Genomic DNA, 23896 nt, shown 5'->3' on the forward strand with positions numbered 1-23896 from the left:
ACTCGACCACAAAGCCGCAACTCATTCGATCCCATACTCAACGAATTGTGTTTGATCCAAATGATATAAACCTTGGGTAGAACTCATTCTTGAAAATTAGCTTGCAAGAAAAGGGTGCTCAAGAGCTTATATACATATGGTCAATATTAGACTTAACCCATATGAGGACACTAGGATTGTAATACAAAATGGGTGGTTTACCATCTCTAATTAGGAATGACAATTTGTGTTCGTTTTGGGTTCGAGTTGTGTCTAGGCATGCGTATAAGATTATATAGGTTAACTCTAACCAAATTCATTTAATTAAATTACTAAAACTTCTAAACTCAAACTCACTAATTTTGTATTAGATTAGTATTTGGTTTCCAAATAGAGTAAAAAATTGCCAGCTCTTAAATGTCAAGTTCGAGTCGTATCAAAGTATATTTATAAGATTATAAGAGTAAATCATAATTGACTAATTTAATTAAAGGAGTTAAACTTCTTAATCTTAATCCGTTAATTTTGTATTAAGTTTGTGTTGCAAGTACCAATGGCCACCCCAGTGGCTTGCAAGCCAAATTTTTTTTTTTCTCATGTTGTAGCAATAAAAATCGTTCATCTTAAATTAATGGTCCAAATCAGAGCTATTGTACCCCAATGTAATAAGTAATTAGTATTGCACCAAATTCCCTTAAATGGTAAGCAATGTTGTACTGGTCAATATGTCATAATGGGCCTTATGGATTGTGGTGGAGAGACTTATCTCCGTAGCAACTAAGGTGTAATAGTAGCTCAGAAAAATAAATAAATAATAAATACATAAATGTGTAGTAGTGCGCACATGGCTATATTCGCCTAGGGCCTACATATTTTGTCAATAAAAGATCTGGTTCCAGTGAACTTCCTGGAAAGTGGAAACTAATGTCTTGGATTTTTTTTTTCCTAACTAAAACAGCCGGTGAAAGTCTCTAAAGGGTAGCTCAATCGGCTGTGAACTACGTCTAATGAAGCGGAAGCAACTAGTTTGAATCTCTCATCTCCCTTTCCTTGTGTAGACATATCAAAAAAAAAAAAAAAAAAACAGCTGGTGAAAGTGATTTTATGATGATCATAGTAACACCTGCTTGCTGGGAGTCGTGCACGAAGAATCTAGACAGTAAAAACTACAAGTAGGGTTGACAAAGTAAGTTTACGTGTTGGGTTCGTGTCAACTCGTTTAACTCAACTAACTTGCTTATGTCAACCCGAACACCATATATTTATTAAACGGATCACAACTTGTTTTATGACTCGAACCTGTTTAATTTAAACTCTAATTTTAAAATTATGTGTTGTGGTCGTGTCAGGTTCGCAAGTTATGAGAAATTGCCGGCTTTAAATTAGGTTAAACTGCATTTACTTTAAAAAAAAAATTGTATAAATGGGTTAACTAACAAACCCGTGGGTTGATCCGTGTGACACGTTTATTAAATAAATTATATGATCCGAACCTGTTTAACCTAAATCTTAATTCTAAAACTACATGTCAGAGTCACTGGTTAAGTTATTCAAGATCGAGTCAAAACCTAAACCGACCCCTTTAAAATATCAATGGAACTCCCATTGATGGTAATAGAAAAGATGGATTAGTAAGACTTAGGGAACAGTAAAAACCTTGTGGACAGAGATAGACGCCACTGCATGTGGGTTTCTGGTTCTTTCGCTTTCAGTATGTTCCTGGTGGACGTACCGGTGAAGTTCCTCTCCTTCAACAAACAAGGATTATCCTCGAACAAGCCAATGGGTCTCTCCACATTTATGTCATTACCACATGCATGTCTACCCCATATACGTAGACATCACGGCATCATATGTCGGACGTTGTGACTTTTAGCAGCTTCTGAAATTATATGCAAATTAATTAATCCAAGACAATTGGTAAAAAGAGGGCCAACATTGGAGACGGTGAATTCTGTCTCATAAAAATTAGGAAGAATTATTAAATTCATCGACCTTGTAATAAAATAAATACATGTGGTTTCATATACTGATAAGTACTCCTTGTGATATACTTCTTTAATAAATAAAATAATCAATTTGTAAATTAAAAGAAAAAAAATATGATACATTTGTATAAATTCTGACAATTTTTTTGACAGAATTTGTAGGAAATCATAAATTTATTCTCAAATAAAAAAAAATGGTTTAGAGGTAGGGGTTGTCGGCTATTCCGTAATCGACTGTGGAAAGTACGGCTTTGGGGTGGTTTTAGTTCACCCTAAAACAGTAAAACCGATCACTGAGGTGGCCGAACCACTCTCTAGACTAACTTTTTTAAATTAAGGTTTTGGAGGATTAGCGGTTTTTAGAGCAACGAATTGAGATAGGTCTCCCATGTAGTCTACTCTTCTTCTTCTTTCTGGCTGCTCTATTGGTTGTTTCGTTCTTGGCTGCTTCAGCCATGGTTGAATTTAAGAGAGAGAGAGAGAGAGAGAGAGAGAGAGAATTAACATAAACATAGTTATTTTGGAGTTGGTTTGGCCTCTCCTAGTGGTCTGTTATAGGGATAGGGTGACTGACCATCCCACCCGAACTTATTTTTTTCTTTTTCTTTTTTTACTTTTATCTTGTATAATTTTTAATTTAAGGTTAAATTTATAATTTTATACGACCTTATAAGAAAATGACCGGAATTTGCACGGAGGGTGATAAACCCAAGGAGCAGTATGACTCTAGCTAGACAAGAAAGTTGAATCCAGGATAAAATTACAAATTTATCCTTAAAATCATTTATTCATAATCAAATCTTATCACTTATGATAAGATTTTGCCGGCTCTTAACACATTTTATTTAAAACCACCTGAATTTTTTTGGTACACGGTTAAACTAAAGGGATCAATTTGGGGTAATTACCTTTTACCTCATGAACTACAGCGCTTTGGTATTTTTTTCCTTATGAACTACCAACTATGACACCTGACCTCATCAAGCTACTATCTTTTGACAAAAAGCCCCATTCCGTTAGTTAAAGGGGTTAAAATTGACGGTTAATGGTAATGTGAAAGTTATGTGTCATTTATAATTTTTTTTCTTCCACTTTTGCCCTCATTTTAAATTGTTTTCATGTGTTGGATTAGGGTTTAGGAGGGTATAAGCGTCATTTTCTCGGTCTAAAGTGAGGCAAAAGTGGAAGAAAAAAAATTTAAAATGGCACATGCATGACCGTGACCGTCAATTTTAATCTCTTTGACTAACGGAAATGAGCTTTTTGTCATAAGATGGTAGTTTGATGGAGTCTGGTATCATAGTTGGTAGTTCATGAGGGGGAAAGTGTCAAGGCGCTGTAGTTCATGGGGCAAAAGGTAATTACCCCGATCAATTTAACAATTTTTCCCAAAAAAGTATCCACTTGGTTCTCTTTTTCTTTTCTTTGTTTTTCTTTTGGGGGTGGCTGTCATGTTTGAAGGACTTTTGCCCATTAATTGTATTATATAGAGTTAAAAAATGCACCAAGCTAATTAAACCAATATGTTTAGATGAGGAGTTTTGGTATTCAATCATCCTAGATCTTGATATTGTTAATATATACGTTTATCCTGATCTTGTAATTACACCAATACAAAAACTCAATGCTTTATATTAATTTTACTGTCTTTGCTTCGAACTCCTTTTCAAGCAAAGAGTCTATGATGGCTACTGCAACTCCCACTTCAAAATCCTCTCATTCCGTACAATTTGAGTCGTCTCCAAAAGATATGAGCGATATTGCTCTCGTAGAGCCATCCTAGTTTAATGGAAATCTTAACACATTGCACAAATTAAAAGTTTGGTGGAAGGCATGGAGGCAATACAATCAATTTATTAGGAATACTATTCTTCACACCCATTGATCACACTTATTTCATATCGGTTCTTTCCATCTATTTATTACACTTACTTCACAATATCGGTTGACATGTAGTGTGCTTTAAGTAACTTTTTACATTAGCCACTTAAAATATGACATGTCAGCCGATGTGAAGAGTTGCATTACTCGTTACAAATTGCTTGTTAGTTTAAGGCGATAAATGTATTTTTTTCCAGAATAGTTTTCAAGATTTCAACAACACATTGTGATCATATTCCAAAAAATGTATATATCTTTTTACAAGAAAATACTCCAAAGAAACAAAAACTCATACCTTGTATATATATATATAGACATCTCTGGTTCAAAAGCATTGCCGACACAACAAACTGTCTTTTCTTATTCACGATAAACACACGAGAAACAATAAACGTACGTTCTTCTTATCATATAGCTAGCTAGCAAACAAAGACACACCAAAGGGTCCAACATAAGCTTTAAGGGCATAAAACACGACCCACCAAAACCATGCTAATATGCTACTACTTCAACGTACACTTGGGCCAAACCATTATTCTACTCCAAGCCAAGTTTCTTCTTCAAGCCCACAACAAATTCTAAAATCTTCTTCTGATCAGGAAGAGTTTTGGCGACACTCTCCTTCTGCAGGCACCTCTTAACCCATGCAATTATCTTGGGGCACTCCGCCTCCATGCTAAAGTTACCAAATGTCTCATAAGCATAGAACCAGCTGTAGAAAGTGATGAGGGCAATGTCGACAAACCCAAATGTTTCTCCCCCAAAGTAAGGCTTCTCACCAAGCTCTCCCTCCAATATCTTGTAGGTTTCAAAGAACTCCTTCTTTGCTGCCACCTGCTCCTCCCCTTTTGTGGTCCATACCCTCTTTGAAACAGCAGACACCTGCATTTGGCACCCACATTGTATTACCACACTCCATAGGTTATAAAAACTGGGTGAATAATGTTGGATTAATTAATTTTAAATCAAATCTAGAAGTAAATTAAAAATATGTTGAGTGTACACGTGTGAGTGCAAATAAGTTTTGAGTTCAGTATTTCCTTTTATCTTTCTTTCTGGCCATTAAGGGTTCAAGAACTTGAAAGTGGGTCGAAATTGCAAGAGCTGATGGAAGGGATTAAGATCAAGAGTATAAGCTATCCCTTCAATTTCCAATATTATGTGAGAATCTGGAAAGAAAAACTCAAGTCGATCGGAAATGTGGACTGAACACTTATTGAAATAGAAATTAGAGCATTTACCTTTCCTGCACTTCTTGTTATGTGCTACCATACCATATATATATATATATATATATATATATGAATGATGTAGAAGGAAAAATTAATAAGTTGGTTTTTTAATTTTATTTGGGTCTTATTAATTAATTAGGTTATTTATATTTAGATCCGTATTTTATCTATATTTTAAGAGATATTGTAATGGGCTTGGCCCAAAGTCATTTAGTCTAAAGTTAGTGATATTTTATAATTAGATAATGGGCTTAGCCCAAAGTCAATCAAATTAGGGTTAGAATTTTTATTTTTTATTTTTTGACATGAAAGTTTATTTTACGGTATTTATTTAAATGCTCTTTGTACTCCTATATATGGAGATCATATTATGATTAATGAAAAAAGATGTTTCCTTGGAGGCATGATTGCTCTCTTCTTCTTGTTGGTGAGACTCTACCAAAACTCTCTTGTTGACCGGTGAGACTCTAATCAACGTGATTTATCTTATTTTTTGTTATTTTTGATCTCCTTTTGTCGTGCATCAATATATTTCTCGATTGAGGTCTCCTGGACCTCTAATTCATCCAGTCTAGGCCGTTTATTGAGCCATGTGAGAATAAACGGCCTAGATTGCATTAAGCCATGTGAGTATTAAAAGAAAAGAAAAGACAAAAAAAAAAGAAAAAAAAAGAAATAAAGTGCCAGACTTTATAAATTGTTTTTTCGTCAATTAACCGACTTAACCAATTTTTCAAGTAAAATTTGACTTTTATATATTAGATTTCCTTATTATTTTGTTCAATTGATTTGTGATCGTTTTTTTAGTTGGTATTCTACGAATATATTTATTTTTTCCTTTTTCTTTTATAAAGCTTATGTTTATTGATTATGTAGTTACAAGAAATGTGATAAATCTTAATATAATAACTTGTAACCACCAATTAATTAACTAACTGATTAACCGAAAAAGTCAAAATTACTCATTATCAATACGAAGTTAATTAATTAATCGACTTAACCGACTTCTACAGTTATGTAGGCTGAAAATGCTCCTACCGACATCTACCAAGATCTAACTCCCAAAAAGAGGAATGTTGGGTCCCAAGACCAGGTGTAATAGCCCGAAAGATAAGGGAAGAATATATAGGAAAATAATCAATCTTAAAACCGGTAACTCTCTCTGATACACCAGCTAGAAAATCTCTCACCCAGCTCTCTAAATCGTGTGACTATAACTCAGGCATCGGAGTCCTCGTCGGGATAGCCCGACATGTCTCTAAACCTTGTGTGTTCTTGGTCTGCAGGCATAAGGGAAGGTAGACACATCACCTTAAGAAGTCTTTGGGCAGGATCTCTTTGTTTTCTGTTATTTAAGCCTTTTTATATATAGCTTGGCTTAATGCAGGCCATTCATTGAAGTACGGCCTGGGTTAAAGAAATTGCAGACCAAGTTCAACTCATGGTAATTACACGAGACACCCATGAAAACCCAGAAATTAAAACAATAAAAGAAAGGAAATTGCAGTGATGTACCTTGGCATCAACGAAATCAGCCCAGAACTTGGCTTGAGCTCTCTGGTAAGGATCAGAGGGAAGCAACGGAGACTTGTGGTTCCAGACCTCGTCAATGTACTGAACGATGATGAGGGACTCTAAGACCGGTTTCCCATTGTGGATGAGAACCGGGATCTGTTTGTGAACCGGGTTCATCTTGAGAAGCAGCTCGCTCTTGTTACTCAGGTCCTCCTCCTTATACTCGTATTTGATCCCTTTCTCAGCAAGCGCGATCCTGGCCCTCATCCCAAACATGCTGGGCCAGAAATCCAGCAGAACCACCTCGTCCGCCATTATCAGACACCTCGAAAGACTGAAATGAGAGATAGAGAGCAACTCACAAGATGTGGTACAGTCTGAGTATGCGAAGGTGCATGGGGACCGGAGGTTGCGGGTTATTTATTTATTAGGTATGACATGAAAGGGTTGTAAAGGAAATTTCTGTACCTCTAGATAGCATTATCCCCAAGGGTGGGTGACTCACTACTCAATAATTCAATCCATCTTCATTTAAAGATTCCCCGAATTATCCTACTTTAAAAGCAGAGGCTCGTATTCCCTTTAAATTGTGGTCTCCAATAAAGCTTAAATTTTACATATATATATATATATATCACATCATCAACTTGATTTGCCAAAAAGAGGATTTTTATTTTTATTTTTATGGAAAATATTATGTACACTTTCAGTATTTTTCTTGTCCCGAGTAGATATTAGTTTTTAAAATTAAGAGCAATTTGTTATTTTTAAATAATATTCACTTATAATCAGGAGGACACCGAGAGAGCACCTAGCCATTCACTTTTTATACTAACTACTTAAAATATGATATATCAGCGGATGTGAAGAGTTACATTACTCATGACAAATTGTTTATTAGTTTAAGATGATAAACGTACTTTTTTCATAATAATTTTCAAGATTTTGACCAAACATGCATTGCGATCATTTTCCAATACATATATCTTTTTACAAGAAAATACTCCAAAGAAACAAAAATTTATACCTTGCACTTGATTTTTCATGATTTTTTTAAAATATTTGTTTGTTTGTTTTTTTTAAATAATTTTGTTTCTTTCTTTATTTCCCAAGACAATGGACAATGGGCAGAAATGAAGATAGAGATCATTGCTCTGCATACACGGATACCCAAAGACTGATATACATTCCATTCTAAGAAAGACAACAAAGTATATATATATAGTCATCGCTATAGTTCAAAAGCATGGTCGACACAACAAAGTGTCATTTCTTATTAAAGATACATTCACGATAACAAGCGTGACACAACACGACACACGTTCTTCTGATCATATGGTACTCAGCAGACAAAGACACACCGAAGTGTCCAACAAAAGCTAAACGGGCATAAAACACGACCGACCAAAGGTCCAAACCCATGCTAATATGCTACTACTTCCACACTTGGGCCAAACCATTATTCTACTCCAAGCCAAGGTTCTTCCTCAAGCCCACAACAAAGTCTAAAACCTTCTTCTGGTCAGGAAGAGTCTTGGCAACACTCTCTCTCTGCAGGCACCTCTTAACCCATGCAATAATCTTGGGGCACTCCGCCTCCATGCTAAAGTTGCCGAATGTCTCATAAGCATAGAACCAGCTGTAGAAAGTGATGAGGGCAATGTCCACAAACCCAAATGTTTCTCCCCCAAAGTAAGGCTTCCCACCAAGCTCTCCCTCCAATATCTTGTAGGTTTCAAAGTACTCTTTCTTTGCTGCTTCCTGTTCTTCTCCTTTAGTGGCCCATATCCTCCTTGAAACAGGATACACCTGCATTTTGCACTCACATTGTATTACCGCACTCCATTGGTTAAAATAATTAATTTCAAATCATGACTACTAATAAAAACTACGTTGCGTATACACGCGTAAATGTAGAAGAGTTTAAGCTTCCACATAAAAAAGATGTCATGAGTGTAAAAGGTTATTATAGTATAGTTGGACCCAAACCCACAAGCACAACATGTTATATTATGGAGTCACTAAGGCCCCGTTTGCCAACAGTGCGAAACGGTACTGTAACTGGAACGGTACAGTACCATCCTTTAAAAAATGATATATATTTTTTTCTTTAAAAAAAAAAAATTAAAAAACTTAAAAAAAAAACACCCCAGCCCAAAACTGTGTCGTTTTGGGCATTAAAATTATTATTTTTACTTTTTCTTAATAAAAAAAAAAAAAAAAGGGAGAAAGAGATTGGGGTGGCTCCAGCCACCCCTTGGCCAAAAAGGGGTGGCCGAATCACCCATTTTTGGCCAATGGGGGTGGCTCCCATGGCCTGTATGGGGGTGGTTTGAACCACCCCCATGGCCAAGGGGGTGGCCAGACCACCCCCGGCCGTATGGGTTGGGGGTGGCCGGGCCACCCCCTTGGCCAAAAAAAAAAAAAGGGGACCGGGTGCATTTGGGGGTGGCCGGACCACCCCCAACCCATACGGCCGGGGGTGGTCCGGCCACCCCCTTGGCCATGGGGGTGGTTCGAACCACCCCCATACCGGCCATGGAGCCACCCCCTTGGCCAAAGGCCACCCCATTTTGGCCAAGGGGTGGCTGGAGCCACCCCGATCTCTTTCTCCGTTTTTTTATTTTTTATTTTTTGGTAAGAAAAAAAAAAAAAAATTTAATGCCCAAAATGACACTATTTTGGGCTGGGGTGTTTTATTTTTTATTTATTTTTTTATTTTTTTAAAATTTTAATTTTATTATTTTTTTATAAGTTTTTTAATATTTTTTATTTTTTTTTAAAAGAAAAAAAAAACATTTTTTAAAGGATGATATTGTAGCTAGAATAATATCGTTTTAGCTATAATGCCGTTCCGCACTGTTGGCAAACGGAGCCTAAAAGAGCCAATGACACGGTATCAGAGCCAATGGTGATGTGTAATATAATGGAGTGATGCAGACATAGACAAGGGGGTGTAGGCAGGGACAGAATGAAGGGGGGCCAGTATAGTAATATGGTGATGGAGTTACACGTAAGGGCTTCGAGTAAACCCATATAGCTCACAAAATGCTCTTGGAGATGGCCATTGATAAAAAGCTTTTGTTTGAAAGAGAGTATAGTAATATGGTGATGGAGTTACACGTAAGGTAAAGATTATTGAGTATACACGTGAGAGTGAGTTGAAAGATTTGAGTCCTACTTTGGAAAGATGCAACAAGTGTTTTTGTTCGCTGTATTTCTTGTAACTTTCATTTTGGCCATTAAGGGTTCAAGAACTTGAAAGTGGGTCGAAATTGCAAGAGCAGATGGAAGAGATCAGTATGGGTTATTCTTTTCAATTTACAATATTTCATAAGAATCTGGAAAGAAAAACTTAAGTCGTAAACGCGGACTGAACACTTAATGAAACAGAAATTACAGTATACGAGCTTTTACCTTTCCTGCACTTGTAGTTCTGTGCTACCAATAGAATTGCTGGGCCTCTAATTCCTTCAGTCTAGGCCGTTCATTGAGATAAACGGCCTGGATTAGATTAAGCCATGTGACCAATAATAAAAAAGCCAAAACAAAAAAGTGGTCACCGGACCACCTTTTAAAGTGATCGGCTTCCTAATGGCATGCCCTTACCCTTAGATGGGTGGTACGGATATCCCCTAAATAATATGTTTAAAATTGTATTTAAAAAATATAGTTTTTTTTTTTTTAAAGTACATTTTAATAATTTTTAAGGCATATTTGAAATTGTGTTGGAGGGGTTTAAAAATACTTTTAATACTCAAAAAGTATGTTCGAAGAAAAAAAGTGTCTGTTTGGTAAAAAAATTAAAAGTGCTTTTAAGGGTTAAAAAATATAAAAATAGCCAAATATATATATATATATATATATATATATATATATATATACTTTTGATAAAAACTTAAAAATGAAACTTGCTTAAAAACTTTTTTTTACTTAAAAAGTTCTTGTCAAACGCAATTTTAAACAGGCTCTTATGCTTTTTGACCTTAAAAGTGTTTTTAATTTTTTTTTTAACAAACGGGAACTTTTTTTTTTTCAAAATCTTTTGAGTGTTAAACACATTTTTAGACCCCCAAACGTATACTCATACATGTCTTAACTCTTTATTTTTATTTATTTTTTTTCTTTTTAATGCTTAAATAGCTTAATCAGGACCGATCATTTTTGATGGTCCAACAACCGTTATTTTTATTTATTTTTTAATTCTTTGTTTTCTGTTTTTTGGCCTTTTATAGCTTGGCTCAAGTTAAGATTGTCCAAAAACACGAGAGACCCCTGAAAACCCAGAAGGCCAGAAACTAGAACAACACAAAATAATAAAAATAAAGTATTGGAGCTCCTTTGGACTAATACTTTGGGATTAGTTTCTTGCTTCAAGAAAAAAATAAAAATAAAATCAAACTGCTAGTTTGCTATGAAAACAAATCAAACGTACAAGAAACTAAAACAGCATTAAAAACATAAACAAAAAAGAAAGGAAATTTCAGTGATGTGTACCTTGGAATCAACGAAATCAGCCCAGAACCTGGCTTGAGCTCTCTGGTAAGGATCAGAGGGCAGCAACGGACACCTGTCCTTCCACACCTCGTCAATGTACTGAACGATGATGAGGGACTCACAGACCGGCTTGCCGTTGTGGATGAGAACCGGGATCTTCTTGTGAACCGGGTTCATCTTGAGAAGCAGCTCGCTCTTGTTCTTCAGGTCCTGCTCCTTGTACTCGTACTTGATCACCTTCTCAGCCAGCGCGATCCTCACCCTCATCCCAAACATGCTGGCCCAGGTATCCAGCACAACCACCTCGTCCGCCATTGCCAAAAACCAAAGAAACACCGAAAAGAGAGAGAGAGAGCAACCAGCAAGATGAAGATTGGTGGAGTCCTCGGAGTTGTAGCTGATCAGTGAGTATGCGAAAGGTGAGTGGGTAGGGTTGGGGATTATTTATCATGTATTAAGTGTAAGGTTAGTAAAGTAAATTTTTGTACGTGTAGTTACTGTAGATAGCATTTTCCCGAAGGTGACCCCACTGCTAATTATTCAATCTGTCAACATTTAGAGATTCCCCGAATTAGCCTTTGTTAAAGGAGAGGATTCTATTCCCCTTCACTTATGGTCTCCAATAAAGTCTTCTATCTTTGCCTTTTGCTTTCTACCAAAAAATAATTACAAAAATTAATAGATAATTTTATTTAAACACAAAAAAATTAAATTTATTTTCATATTTACGTCGCAACAAAATAGTTTTTAATTAAAAAAATGTAATCAAGCGAGCTAGTCAATCATATAGCCGTCTTAATAGTTTTATTTTTACACTTATTTATTACATATATTTTATATGGTTGATGTGGCATATTTTAAGTAACCTAGAGCATGTTTGATATTGTGTTTGAAAAATAGAGTTTTTAACTAAAAAAAAATTTTTTGGGGGCAAAAATTTTATTTTTAAGCTTTTGTCAAAAGTGCATTTGGGCTATTTTAAAGCTTTTTAGACTCTTAAAAGCACTTTCAATTTTTTTTTTACTAAACGGGTATTTTCTTATTTAAACGAATTTTTTTTGAGTATTAAATACGCTTTTAAACCATTCAAACGCATACTCAAACAAATTCTTTATCATTTAAAAAAGTGTTAGCTACTTGAAACACATCACACCAATGGGTATGAAATAATATTCATAGTTTTTTTTAATAGAGTACTAAAAACAATGGTACACCTACAACAAGAAAACCAAACAGAAGAAATAACACGGTACTACAAAAAGAGAAATACAGGCTAATCAAGACAATAAAACGTGCTTCAAATTAATTTCCAAGGAGGGTCTTTGCCATAATATTGTGATGGTAAGTTGCAAGTGGAACGGATTGTAATGCCCAATGAGTAATGTTGTGAGCATGAATGTTTGTACTCATATCAATCTTGGTAGCTAACTATACTAATAGTATTGAGTAGACCAAGAGTATAAAAAATAATGTCAGGGGATTCTCCAATTAGAAACAATGGGAATTTTGTGGATGATGATGGGTGATAGAGAATATGATCTAGTGTTTTTACCAAATTCTAATTTGTTATTCTCGGCCGATGCATTATCTTCTTATTGAAAGATACAAAAGATCTTTAAAAGTTTCTATTTTTCAAACCAAACACAACAGAGAAATGTTACACACACTTGCATTCTTACACTTTCTAACGTAGCATTAAAAATAATCATTGGATTTTTGAACATATCATTATTGAATTTTGAATTAAATGGTGATTTTTAATACAAGCAAACACTTCAATGCTCTGTAACTCTGGCCAGACCATTACTCCAGACCAAACCACTCCAAGACAAACTCATAAATCTTCTTCTGGTCAGAAAGAGTCTTGGCGACACTCTCCTTCTGCATGCACCTCTTTGTCCATGCAACAATCTTGGGGCACTCCGCCTCTATGCTGAATTTGCCAAATGCCTCGTAGACATAGAACCGACAGTAGAAAGTGATGAGAGAATGTTGACAAACCCAAATGTTTCACTCCCAAAGTAGGGCTTCTCACCAAGCTCTCTCTCCAATGTCTTAAATATTTCCCAGAAATCCTTCTTTGCTGCCTCCTGCTCTTCTCCTTTTGTGGCATATAACTTCGTACCAACGGCACAGGGCCGGCTTAGGCCCTAGGCGAGTTAGGCCCTCGCCTAAGGCCCCCAATTTAATAAGGCCTAAAAATTTTTTTTTGAGTTAAAAAAAATTTATTTTTGACCAAAAAAAAAAATTGAAGGCCCAAATGTTATTTAATAGGGCCTAAAAATTTTTTTAATCCAAATTTAATGCCTCAATTTAATAAGACCCCAATTAATAAGCTCACTATAAATTTTAAAAATAATTCAAAAAATAAATTAAAAAAGGACAAAGCATTAAAGCCTTATACATCATTACGCCAATTTCCTAAAGCTCCTGACGCTACAGTACACGCCTACATCATTCATTCATCCTCTTGCCCTCTTTATTGAAATTTTTTGTTTTTGATGAGAAAATATAAACATTAGAAATAAAATATTACCATTTATTTTCTATTTATTATTTAGCCATCTAGGGAAAGTCAAGAGCCAAAAATATAAACTGCTGTCAACCATGGGCATTTTAAATATCAGTCTCTATATTTTTCACTTTACCTCTCCTCTTTGCTTGCTCTTTTTTGAGTTTTTCTTCTCTGCCTATCTCATCATTTTCTCTTCCTCTCCGACTCCGTGTGACTAAGTCTCTTGTCCTATCTCCAAGAACTGCTTCATAATTCCTTTGTCAAATCAGGTTTTATTGTTCTATTTTTGTCATTTATTTTATTATAGTCATAATTTTTTTTTTGATAAATCGTGTTTGTTTAATTTGTTAGTATTTTTAATTAAACATGTCTACTAGAAAATATGCATTTGGATATGAAAAACTTAAAAAAAAAAAAAAAAAAGGACAAATTGATTGAATCTCAAAAAGGAGCTCTAAATAAATTTGTTATTAGCAATAAATAAATTATTGAGAGGATAATTTAGGTGAAAAACTCATAAATGAACAAAAAACTCATCAAAAAGAATTAGAAAATAATGAAAATGTTATTGATGTATCTAAATCTATTGTTGAAAATTATTGATGTATCTAAATCTATTGTTATATATATATATATATATATATATATGTTACTTTAAAAAAAAAAAAAATTGAATTAAAAAAAAAAATTTGTTACTTAAAAAAAAAAAAAAAAAATTAGGCCAAATTTCAAAGTTTTGCCTAAGGCCCGAAAATATGTTGAGCCGGCCCTGCAACGGCATACACCTGTATTATCCCAAGAACATACAACGGAGGGAAATATTGAGATGTTTTATTGTTCTATATATTAATCAATAAAAATAAATAAATAAACTAAAATATTTGAGCTCCTACTAATTTGGGATTAGTTTATTTTGGTATAAAAGAAATAAAATAAAATTAGAAGGAAAAAAAAGTTAAAAAAAGAAATTGCAGAGTCTACCTTCTGGTCAACAAAATCAGCCCAGAACCTGGCGTGAGCTCTTTGGTAAGGATCAGAGGGCAGCAACGGAGATTTGTCGTTCCAGACCTCGTCAATGTACTGAACGATGATGAAGGACTCACAGACCGGTTTACCGTTGTGGATGAGAACCGGGATCTTCTTGTGAACCGGGTTCATCTTGAGAAGCAGCTCGCTCTTGTTCCTCAAGTCGTCTTCCTTGTACTCGTATTCGATCCCCTTCTTAGCCAGAGCGATCCTGACCGGCTGACCCTCATCCCAAACACGCTGGCCCAGAAATCCAGCAGAACCACCTCGTCCGCCATTGTCTCAAAAATATTGAAGCAACTTGGGAAGAAAAGAAAAGTGGGATGGAGCGGCCAAAAAGATGTGGGACAGTCCTCGAACTTCTACGTAGCTCAGTACATATCGAAGGCAGGAAAGTTTTGCAATGAAGGTGGGTTTGGTGACAATTGTGTCGTTTTCTATGCATTTTCTTTCCTAGGGATGGCTTTTGATATTTTGAGTCTTTGACCATCTTTCTACAAAACGAGAAGAGCATCCGCATCAAACTAGCCCTTTCTAGCTGAAGGTAATTGACCATCCCCATTTAGCCACAGAAAGTGGTTAAGTCATCCTTTTCTTATGTGTCGTGGTGTTTTGGGTCATTTATTTAAAATAAATGGCCCATAATCATATTAAAGTTAATGTTGCATTCTAAATATAGCACAGACAATCCTCGTTTGACTAATTGTTTTGCAGTTAAACTTGTATTAACTCAGTCTTTTCGAAATCAAAATTGGATATACATTTTGTTAAAAAACTTGTTTCTTCGCCTTGTTAGACAATGGATAAAGGGCAAAAGAAAAGTTGAGAGAGAAAAGAAAGATCATATATATATATATATATATATATATATATATATATATCATTCCTCATTAATGGTTAATGCAGGCACATTTCTATACTCTGTAATTCTGAGCAGAGTAGCATTACTCTAGTCCAATCCTCTCCAAGGAAAACTCATAAGTCTTCTTTTGGTGGGGAAGAGTCTTGGCGGCACTCTACTTCTTCATGCACCTCTTATCCCATGAAATGATCTTGGGGCACTCTGCCTCTATGCTGAATTCGCCAAATGTCTCAAGCACATAGAAGCTGTAGAAAGTGATGAGAGCAATGTCGACAAACCCAAATGTTTCACCCCCAAAGTAAGGCTTCTCACCAAGCTCTCTCTCCAATGTCTTAAACATTTCCAAGCATTCCTTCTTTGTTGCCTCCAGCTCTTCTCCTTTTGTCTCCATTAACTTCCTTCCAACACCATACCCCTTTTCTTATTAAAGGGTACAAAAGACTTATAGAAGTTTCTTTTTTTTTTTAAACCAAACACAAGAGAAATGTTATGCATACCCTCACTATTACACTCCCTAATGTAGCATTGAAAATAACCATTGAATTTTTGAATATATCACTATTGAATTTTGGATTCAATGGTGATTTTTAATGTCCCGTCAAAAAATGTGCACTTAAAAGTGTGATGGTGAGAGTGTGTGTAGCATTTCTCAAAACAAAAAACAAAGGACACCCGGTAAAACGCATCAACAAGCAAAGCCTTATATCTTTCTTATTCCTATATATGGTAGAAAGGCTATATATAATCTTACATTTAGCAGACAATACTCTGTAACTCTGGCCAGACCATTACTCTAATCCAAACCACTTCATGTGAAACTCATAAATCTTCTTCTGGTCAGGAAGAGTGTTGGCAACACTCTCCTTTTGCAGGCACCTCTTAGCCCATGCAACAATCTTGGGGAACTCGGCCTCCATGCTCAATTTGCCAAATCTCTCGTATAGATAGAACCGGCTGTAGAAAGTGATGAGAGAAATGTCGACAAACCCAAATGTTTCACCCCCAAAGTAAGGCTTCTCACCAAGCTCTGTCTCCAATGTCTTAAATGTTTCCAAGAAATCCTTGTTTGCTGCCTCCTGCTCTTCTCTTTTTGTTTCCCATAACTTCCTTCCAACAGCATATACCTGTATTTTGCACTCGTATTATACATTGTAATTACTATTACGACATAATCACCTCGCCATCAGTTCAGGAACGATGACAGCAAGAATTCAAAATCAAATTGTATAGTTGAAGATACGAGTGATAAGATAAAGAGCATGTTAGTTTTTGTAGAGTTATCTTTGCAACAAATTCTCTGCACAGCAGATACTTTATAAATACATTTGAGTGAAATATTAAGAGAGTTTACACGGCTCCTTTTGGGAGAAGCCACGGGTGCTCTTATTGCTATGGATGTTTTCTCCCTTGAAGGGGATGCGCTATTGGTGGTTCTTACAGTGAATCAGCCTTCTCTTTTTGCTTATTGGCATTTTGCTTCTGTAATTTTTGACATTAGTGTTGATCTTTCCCTCTTTCGAAGCTAGAATGCTTCGAAATGTTTAGATACACCAATTTTCGTGCTCATGCATTAGTTAAATAGGCCGCTACCGACTTTAAGTTTTCCCATTTTCTCTTTCATCTGGATCCAGAGGTTGAAGGACCCTTCCTTGTAGTACTTTTCTCTCATTTCAATTAGGAAAAAAGAAATAAGTGTTCATTTTTATCGAATCTTTGTTATAGTTTTGCACTATTCATAAAAACTCATAAAGTCTGGTCAAATACACAGTAGAGCCATCATCAAAATGAACCTTCCTTATGAAGGTTCATTTATTAGACTCTCAGTTCTAATAAATCATCTAACTATTCAAATTGAGTCTCTTCTACGATGATGTGTCGTGAAATCTCATTTTACAGTCTTTAATTTACAGTTTTTAAGAGAAATGTAACAACACTAAATACAATAGAGATGAAAATATTATATCTTTAATTCAAATCAATTTCATAAATATTTCCATTAACTCTAAACAACCCTTACCACCCTCTACCCACCTTTGAGTTTCCGACACTAGAGTTTCTAAAATCAACAATAACTGTGGCTCTCGTGGTTTTGTCGATGATTTTGTCGATGAGTATTTTGCCTATAAAGTATTTTGTCAAAGACGAAAAATACCCAATTTACACCTTCGCATGATTGAAGTTATTCTCGTTCAGATATCAGAATTGTTAAAATTTCTTAAGTAATTTCACAGTAAAATTATAATAATTATTTTCAATAAATAGTTCAGATTTTATTATCCCAAATACAACAACGTAAGAAACGATGAATTAAAGTTCTAATAACGGAGGCAAATATTGGGATATTTTATCACTCTATATATTAAATTATTAATCAATATAAATAAACTAAAATATTTGAGCTCCTACTAATTTGGGATTAGTTTATTTGGTTTAAAAGAATTAAAATAAAATTAGAAGGCAAAAAAAGTTAAAAAAGGAAATTGCAGACTTTTCTACCTTCTGGTCAACAAAATCAGCCCAGAACCTGGCGTGAGCTCTTTGGTGAGGATCAGAGGGCAGCAACGGAGATTTGTCCTTCCAGACCTCGTCAATGTACTGAACGATGATGAGTGACTCACAGACCGATTTGCCGTTGTGGATGAGAACCGGGACCTTCTTGTGAACCGGGTTCATCTTGAGAAGCAGATCGCTTTTGTTCCTCAAGTTGTCGTCCTTGTATTCGTATTCGATCCCCTTCTCAGCCAAGGCGATCCTGACCCTCATTCCAAACACGCTGGGCCAGAAATCCAGCAGAACCACCTCGTCCCCCATTTTCAAAAATATTGAAGCTAACTTTGAGAGCAAAGAAAAGTGGGATAGAACGACCAAGAAGATGTGGGACAGTCCTCGGACTTCTACATATCGAAGGCGGATAAGGTTTGCAATGAAGGTGGGTTTGGTGACACTTGTGTGATGTGTCGTTTTCTATGCATTTTCTTTCCTAGGGAGCTTTTGATATTTTGACTCTTTGACCATATTTCTTTTCTTTTTTTCTTTTTGTTTTGTTTTTTGTTTTTGTGTTTTTGCTTTTGTTTTTTTATTTGTTTGTACAAGAGAGAGAAATGAGATTTGAGCTAGTGATCTCTGTTTCATTAGGCATGGTTCCAACCAATTGAGCTACCCCTGGAGAACTTTAACCATCTTTCTACCACACATGACAATTTAGAAACTTTTTTTTTTTCTTTTAATTTTTCTAATGTGGCGCTACGATGTGTAAAAGTGGGGTCTATTGTCACGTTTTAATATTTGGAGGCTAAAGAATAAAAAAGTGTTGAAACTTTGGTAGGATTAAAGGTATTTTTCTCCTTTAAAAACACAAAAGATTTTTTTTTTTTTTTCGTTAAATCATTAAGGTAAAGTAATAGCACCACGTAGAATATGCAAATATTGTATCAATGCTATATAAATTTGGTAAGAGCATTACATCAACCGCCTGCTAAAGGCTAGTTAGACGTAGTCAAGTTAGCTATTTTTTTGGTTATTGGAGATGGTTCACAGCATACAAAGGTTATGTTAAAAGTAGTAGAACCATCACCCATTTAGCCATAAAAAATGGTTTAGCCACACCCAAAAAAGTTAAGTTCGTAATAGCCAAACCATGCTTTTGTCCATAGTGGTGACCACCCCACAAACTGTTAAGTCAAGTCACCCATTTTTTATGTGTCATATGGTGTTTTGGGTGGCCCATATTAAAGTTAGTGTTGCATTCTAAATATTGCACAGACAATCCTCCTTTTACTAATTTTTTTTGCAGTTAAATTTTTATTAATTCAATTTTTTTAAATCAAAATTGGATATAGATTTTGTTAAAAAATAATAATAATAAATAAATAAATAAATTGTTTCTTTGCCTTGTTAGACAATGGATAAAGGGCAAAAGAAAAGAAAAGAAAAGAAACATAGATATATATTTATCATTTCTACACTCTGTAATTCTGAGAAGAGTAGCATTACTCTAGTCCAATACTCTCCAAGGAAAACTCGTAAATCTTTTTTTGGTGGGGAAGAGTCTTGGCGACACTCTCCTTCTTCATGCACCTCTTATCCCATGAAATAATCTCAGGGCACCCTGCTTCTATGCTGAATTCTCCAAATGTCTCAAGCACATAGAAGCTGTAGAAAGTGATGAGAGCAATATCAACAAACCCAAATGTTTCACCCCCAAAGTAGGGCTTCTCACCAAGCTCTCTCTCCAATGTCTTAAACATTTCCAAGAAATCCTTCTTTGTTACCTCCAGCTCCTCTCCTTCTGTCGCCAATAACTTCCTTCCAACACCATACACCTACATTTTGCACTCCCAGATAAAATTTTAATGAATTAAATAAATAAAAACTAAAATATTTGAGCTCCTACTATTTCGATCGGTTTGAAAAAATTAAAACATAACATTAGAAGAAAAAGAAAAGGAAAGAAATTGCAGAGACGTACGTACCTTGTGATCAAAAAAGTCAGCCCAGAACCTGGCGTGAGCTCTCTGGTAAGGATCGGAGGGCAGGAATGGAGACCTGTCGTTCCAGACCTCGTCAATGTACTGAACGATGATGAGGGACCCACAGATCGGCTTGCCGTTGTGGATGAGAACCGGGATCTTCTTGTGAACCGGGTTCATCTTGAGAAGCAGCTCGCTCTTGTTCTTCAGGTCCTGCTCCTTGTACTCGTACTCGATCCCCTTCTCAGCAAGCGCGATCCTGACCCTCATCCCAAACATGCTGGGCCGGAAATCCAGCAGAACTACCTCATCTGCCATTGTCACACAGCTCGACAAAAGATGATTTAAGCAACTAATTGGAGAGCAAAGAAACGTGGGCTGACAGCTGACTGTTTTGGGCTTTCACTCACAGTCACAGGAATCCATCTATACTTGTATGAAAGGTTTTGTAATGAAGGTGGGTTGGTTTGTCGTTTTCTCTGTATTCTCTTTCCTTCCAGCTACTTCCGAAGCCAATACGACGTCAGTGTTTCTGTCGTATGGCAATGAGTAGATTGGCACTATGAGATATTTTACATTACATTTGTCTGTCCAGTTAAGCCGTAAAGAAGTCTCACATAAAATATCTTGTATGAGAGTCCCTTTCGCAATACAAAGTTGACACCTTTAATTAAACCTTTTCCCAAATAAACAAGAGCAAGTTTATACGTAATAAACTTCACGTGTTGCTGAAGACACGTGGTCGAGGAGGAGGTGCATGTGTCTTAAGATGCCGACCAAAGATGAACGGCATAGATGCCGACCAAAGAATCGCCTTTCGACCCTTCAATTATTATCCTTGGTGCCTGGTGGAGTGCTACGTACAACTACTCCCAAATGAGGATTTTTTGCGAATTTTATTGCCACGTCAGTAAATGAATGCTTAAAAATAAACTACTAACATTTTTCACTCTAGAAATCTAACTATTTATTGTAATTGGCTGATTTTTTTTTTTTTTTTTTTTTATTTCAATTTTTCATACGAAACATTCTTACTTTTTTTTTTCCTCGTATCAATCAAATCTACTATAGTTTCGATCCACTTCATTTTTCAAGTTTTTTAACAAACACACCCTAAACATGTAATGACTTTGATATATATTTATGAAGTATATTCATTCTAGAGTATTGGCATTCAAATGAACAATTTTTATTTATTTTTATTTTTTTCCCACTGCATCATTATGGTCAAGTAGTAACGTCACATGCATGGAATATGCAAGTACATTATTGACCGTGTATAAATTCAGTCGGAGTGTACACCACCCACCTCTTAAAGGTATATATGTTGAAGGTGATCAAACGACCCTTTTTAGTTGTTAAGGGTGGTTCGACAACATACAAAGGTAAAGGAGAAGCCGAACCACCACTAGCTTCCTCACACCCGGACCCGGGTAACTCAACCACACCCAAAAGTAGGTTAGTTGTGGCCAAAAGAACCCTTTTGGTCATAGGAGTGGTTTGGCTTATCTTAAAGACCAAATTAATAGTTGCTGGACCACTCCCCTTTTGACCACCTCCAAAACAGCAAAGCCACCCACTTCTTATATATGTATTGTGGTGTTCTTGGCGTCTATTTAAATTGAAGTTATTGTCGCGTTCTAAACATTGAGGTCTCCATCCATTTTTCTTTATTGCTAGCTCTCCAATCCTATCCTGCTTTGATTAATCTTTTTTGCAGCTAAATTTTCATTAATTCATTTTTTTTTTTTGTGAAATCAAAACTGGATATAGAATTTGTTAAGTTTTTGTTTCTTTTCCTTCTTAGACAATGGATAAAACGCAAAAGAAAAGAAGATAGATAAATCATTCCTCTCGTAGAAAGGCACAATTTCGTTTTCACCTAACATTTAGCTGACACAACGAAGTGTCTTATTCCTATAGTAGAAAGGTACAATTTCATCAAACAAGAAGACACAACAACCTAACACATGAAAACCAAACACACCAAACATGCATGCTCTTCTGACGTAACACCCGGGACACAGACACGAAACAATCCCACAAGACCATTTACTCTACTCCAAACCAAAGATCTTCTTCAACTCCAAGACAAACTCATAAATCTTCTTTTGGTCAGGAAGAGTGTTGGCGATACTCTCCTTCTGCATGCACCTCTTAACCCATGCAACAATCTGGGGGAACTCTGCCTCCATGCTGAACTTTCCAAAATTCTCATACACATAGAACCAGCTGTAGAATGTGACGAAGGAAAGGTCAACAAACCCAAATGTTTCACCCCCGAAGTAAGGCTTTTCACCAAGCTCACTCTCCAATGTCTTGTATATTTCCAAGAATTCCTTCTTTGCTGCCTCCTGCTCTTCTCCTTTTGTGGCCCATAACTTCCTTCCAACTCCATACACCTGCATTTTGCACTCGCGCATGAAGTGGTCAAATACATAGTTATAATAAATAATCTAATTATTCAAATATCATAATTTTTTAAAAATTTCTTAAGATCTATTTTAGATCTTATTATCCCACGTACAAATAAATTCTTGAAATTCTAACCATTATATATTTTTAATTAAATAGAAATATATATTTTTAATTAGTCGTTTTGGGGTGGTTCGGCCACCCCCAAGTTGCAAAATGGGGGCGGTCGAAACCACCCCCAAGGCTGTTGGGGGTGGCGCGTTTGGCCTGGGCTGGTTTCAGCCACTCCACCGATCTGGTAGTGGTTCAGCCACCCTAAAAGACCAATGAATATAAAAAAAAAAAAAAAAAAAAAAAAAAAAAAAAAAAAAAGAAGGGTTGGAACCACCCCATGAGCCATGGGGGTGGTTCGGCTACCCCCAAATCGGCTTGTTTGGAGTGGGCCGAAACCACCCCCGGCCACCCCCATTTTGCAACTTGGTATGGCTTTCGAATACCCTTTTTTTCAAACAATTTTTTTTTTAATTAATTTAATTTACTTTTTTTAATGTTTTTAATTTTTAAAAAATTATTATTATTATTTTATTTTTAATTAAGTATATGGACACATGTTGAATTTTTAGGGGCATTGACGTAAATTTCATCAAATTTTGAACGAAAATTAGACAAGGGTATCATTTCCCTCTTTATGTACCCAAAGTACCTTATGTAATAACTAAATCATAAGGGACAAAAAATAAAATTGTTAAACTATTTGGGTTAAAAAGGTATTTAACAATTATTTTTAATTAAATAGCTCAGAGCCTCAGATCTTATTATTCCAAATACAACAAAAAAACATTGTTGAAGGAGATGTAAGTAGTGTTTTTCTATGATTCTTTAATATGATAGTTGTTTAAAGAAATCTTGTCAATCTAACCTAATAAGCCTAGCTTGTTATACACACAAAAAAATAAATAAATAAATAAAAGAATAAAAATACCCATGAAAAAGAAAATTGCAGAGACGGACTACCTTCCTATCAACGAAGTCAGCCCAGAACCTGGCATGAGCTCTCTGGTAAGGATCAGAGGGAAGCAACAGAGACTTGTGGTTCCAGACCTCGTCAATGTACTGAACGATGATGAGGGACTCACAGACCGGTTTCCCGTTATGGATGAGAACCGGGATCTGCTTGTGAACCGGGTTCATCTTGAGAAGCAGCTCGCTCTTGTGCCTCAGGTCCTCCTCCTTGTACTGGTACTTGATCCCCTTTTCAGCCAACGCGATCCTGACCCTCATCCCAAACATGCTGGGCCAGAAATCCAGCAGAACCACCTCGTCCGCCATTGTCAAGCAATGAAGCAACTTGGGGAGTAAATAAAAGTGGGATAGTCTACAAAGGCAGCCAGCCAAAAAGATGTGGGAGTGGGACAGTCCTCGGGCTCGGAGTATGCGGTTGTGTCGGGCTTTTAAGCGCAGTCCCCCACTTCCCACGGTACTATTCCTCGATCAGTGCTATCTGACCATGCTGCAGT

At 35.9% G+C, this 23896-nt stretch overlaps 5 protein-coding genes and 1 pseudogene across 5 annotated transcripts; all 6 read right to left on the bottom strand.

The window, feature by feature from the left end:
* Positions 1–4249: 4249 nt before the first annotated feature.
* On the bottom strand, positions 4250–7038 carry LOC132169878 (putative glutathione S-transferase). The gene is made up of 2 exons (XM_088515002.1): positions 6596–7038; positions 4250–4730 (listed from the first exon to the last, which is right to left on the bottom strand). Exons 1-2 carry the CDS (start codon positions 6908–6910, stop codon positions 4386–4388), a joined length of 660 nt encoding a protein of 219 aa, XP_088371128.1. The 5' UTR covers positions 6911–7038; the 3' UTR covers positions 4250–4385.
* Positions 7039–7762: 724 nt separating this feature from the next.
* On the bottom strand, positions 7763–11514 carry LOC132168742 (putative glutathione S-transferase parC). The gene is made up of 2 exons (XM_059579774.2): positions 11093–11514; positions 7763–8404 (listed from the first exon to the last, which is right to left on the bottom strand). Exons 1-2 carry the CDS (start codon positions 11405–11407, stop codon positions 8060–8062), a joined length of 660 nt encoding a protein of 219 aa, XP_059435757.2. The 5' UTR covers positions 11408–11514; the 3' UTR covers positions 7763–8059.
* A 1311-nt stretch (positions 11515–12825) lies between these two features.
* LOC132172116 (putative glutathione S-transferase parC) lies at positions 12826–15316 on the bottom strand (annotated as a pseudogene).
* Positions 15317–16173: 857 nt separating this feature from the next.
* LOC132172115 (putative glutathione S-transferase) lies at positions 16174–18429 on the bottom strand. Its single transcript, XM_088510336.1, has 2 exons — positions 17992–18429; positions 16174–16619 (listed from the first exon to the last, which is right to left on the bottom strand). The coding sequence occupies exons 1-2, from the start codon at positions 18304–18306 to the stop codon at positions 16284–16286; spliced, it is 651 nt and encodes a 216-aa protein (XP_088366462.1). The 5' UTR covers positions 18307–18429; the 3' UTR covers positions 16174–16283.
* A 989-nt stretch (positions 18430–19418) lies between these two features.
* On the bottom strand, positions 19419–20441 carry LOC132170457 (putative glutathione S-transferase parC). The gene is made up of 2 exons (XM_059581448.2): positions 19968–20441; positions 19419–19817 (listed from the first exon to the last, which is right to left on the bottom strand). Exons 1-2 carry the CDS (start codon positions 20280–20282, stop codon positions 19485–19487), a joined length of 648 nt encoding a protein of 215 aa, XP_059437431.2. The 5' UTR covers positions 20283–20441; the 3' UTR covers positions 19419–19484.
* A 1338-nt stretch (positions 20442–21779) lies between these two features.
* LOC132170458 (putative glutathione S-transferase parC) lies at positions 21780–23847 on the bottom strand. Its single transcript, XM_059581449.2, has 2 exons — positions 23394–23847; positions 21780–22366 (listed from the first exon to the last, which is right to left on the bottom strand). The coding sequence occupies exons 1-2, from the start codon at positions 23706–23708 to the stop codon at positions 22022–22024; spliced, it is 660 nt and encodes a 219-aa protein (XP_059437432.2). The 5' UTR covers positions 23709–23847; the 3' UTR covers positions 21780–22021.
* Between the last annotated feature and the right edge of the window lie 49 nt (positions 23848–23896).

Source organism: Corylus avellana, chromosome 1 (genome assembly GCF_965113065.1).
Source record: "Corylus avellana chromosome 1, dhCorAvel1.hap1.2, whole genome shotgun sequence".
Lineage (NCBI taxonomy): Eukaryota > Viridiplantae > Streptophyta > Magnoliopsida > Fagales > Betulaceae > Corylus > Corylus avellana.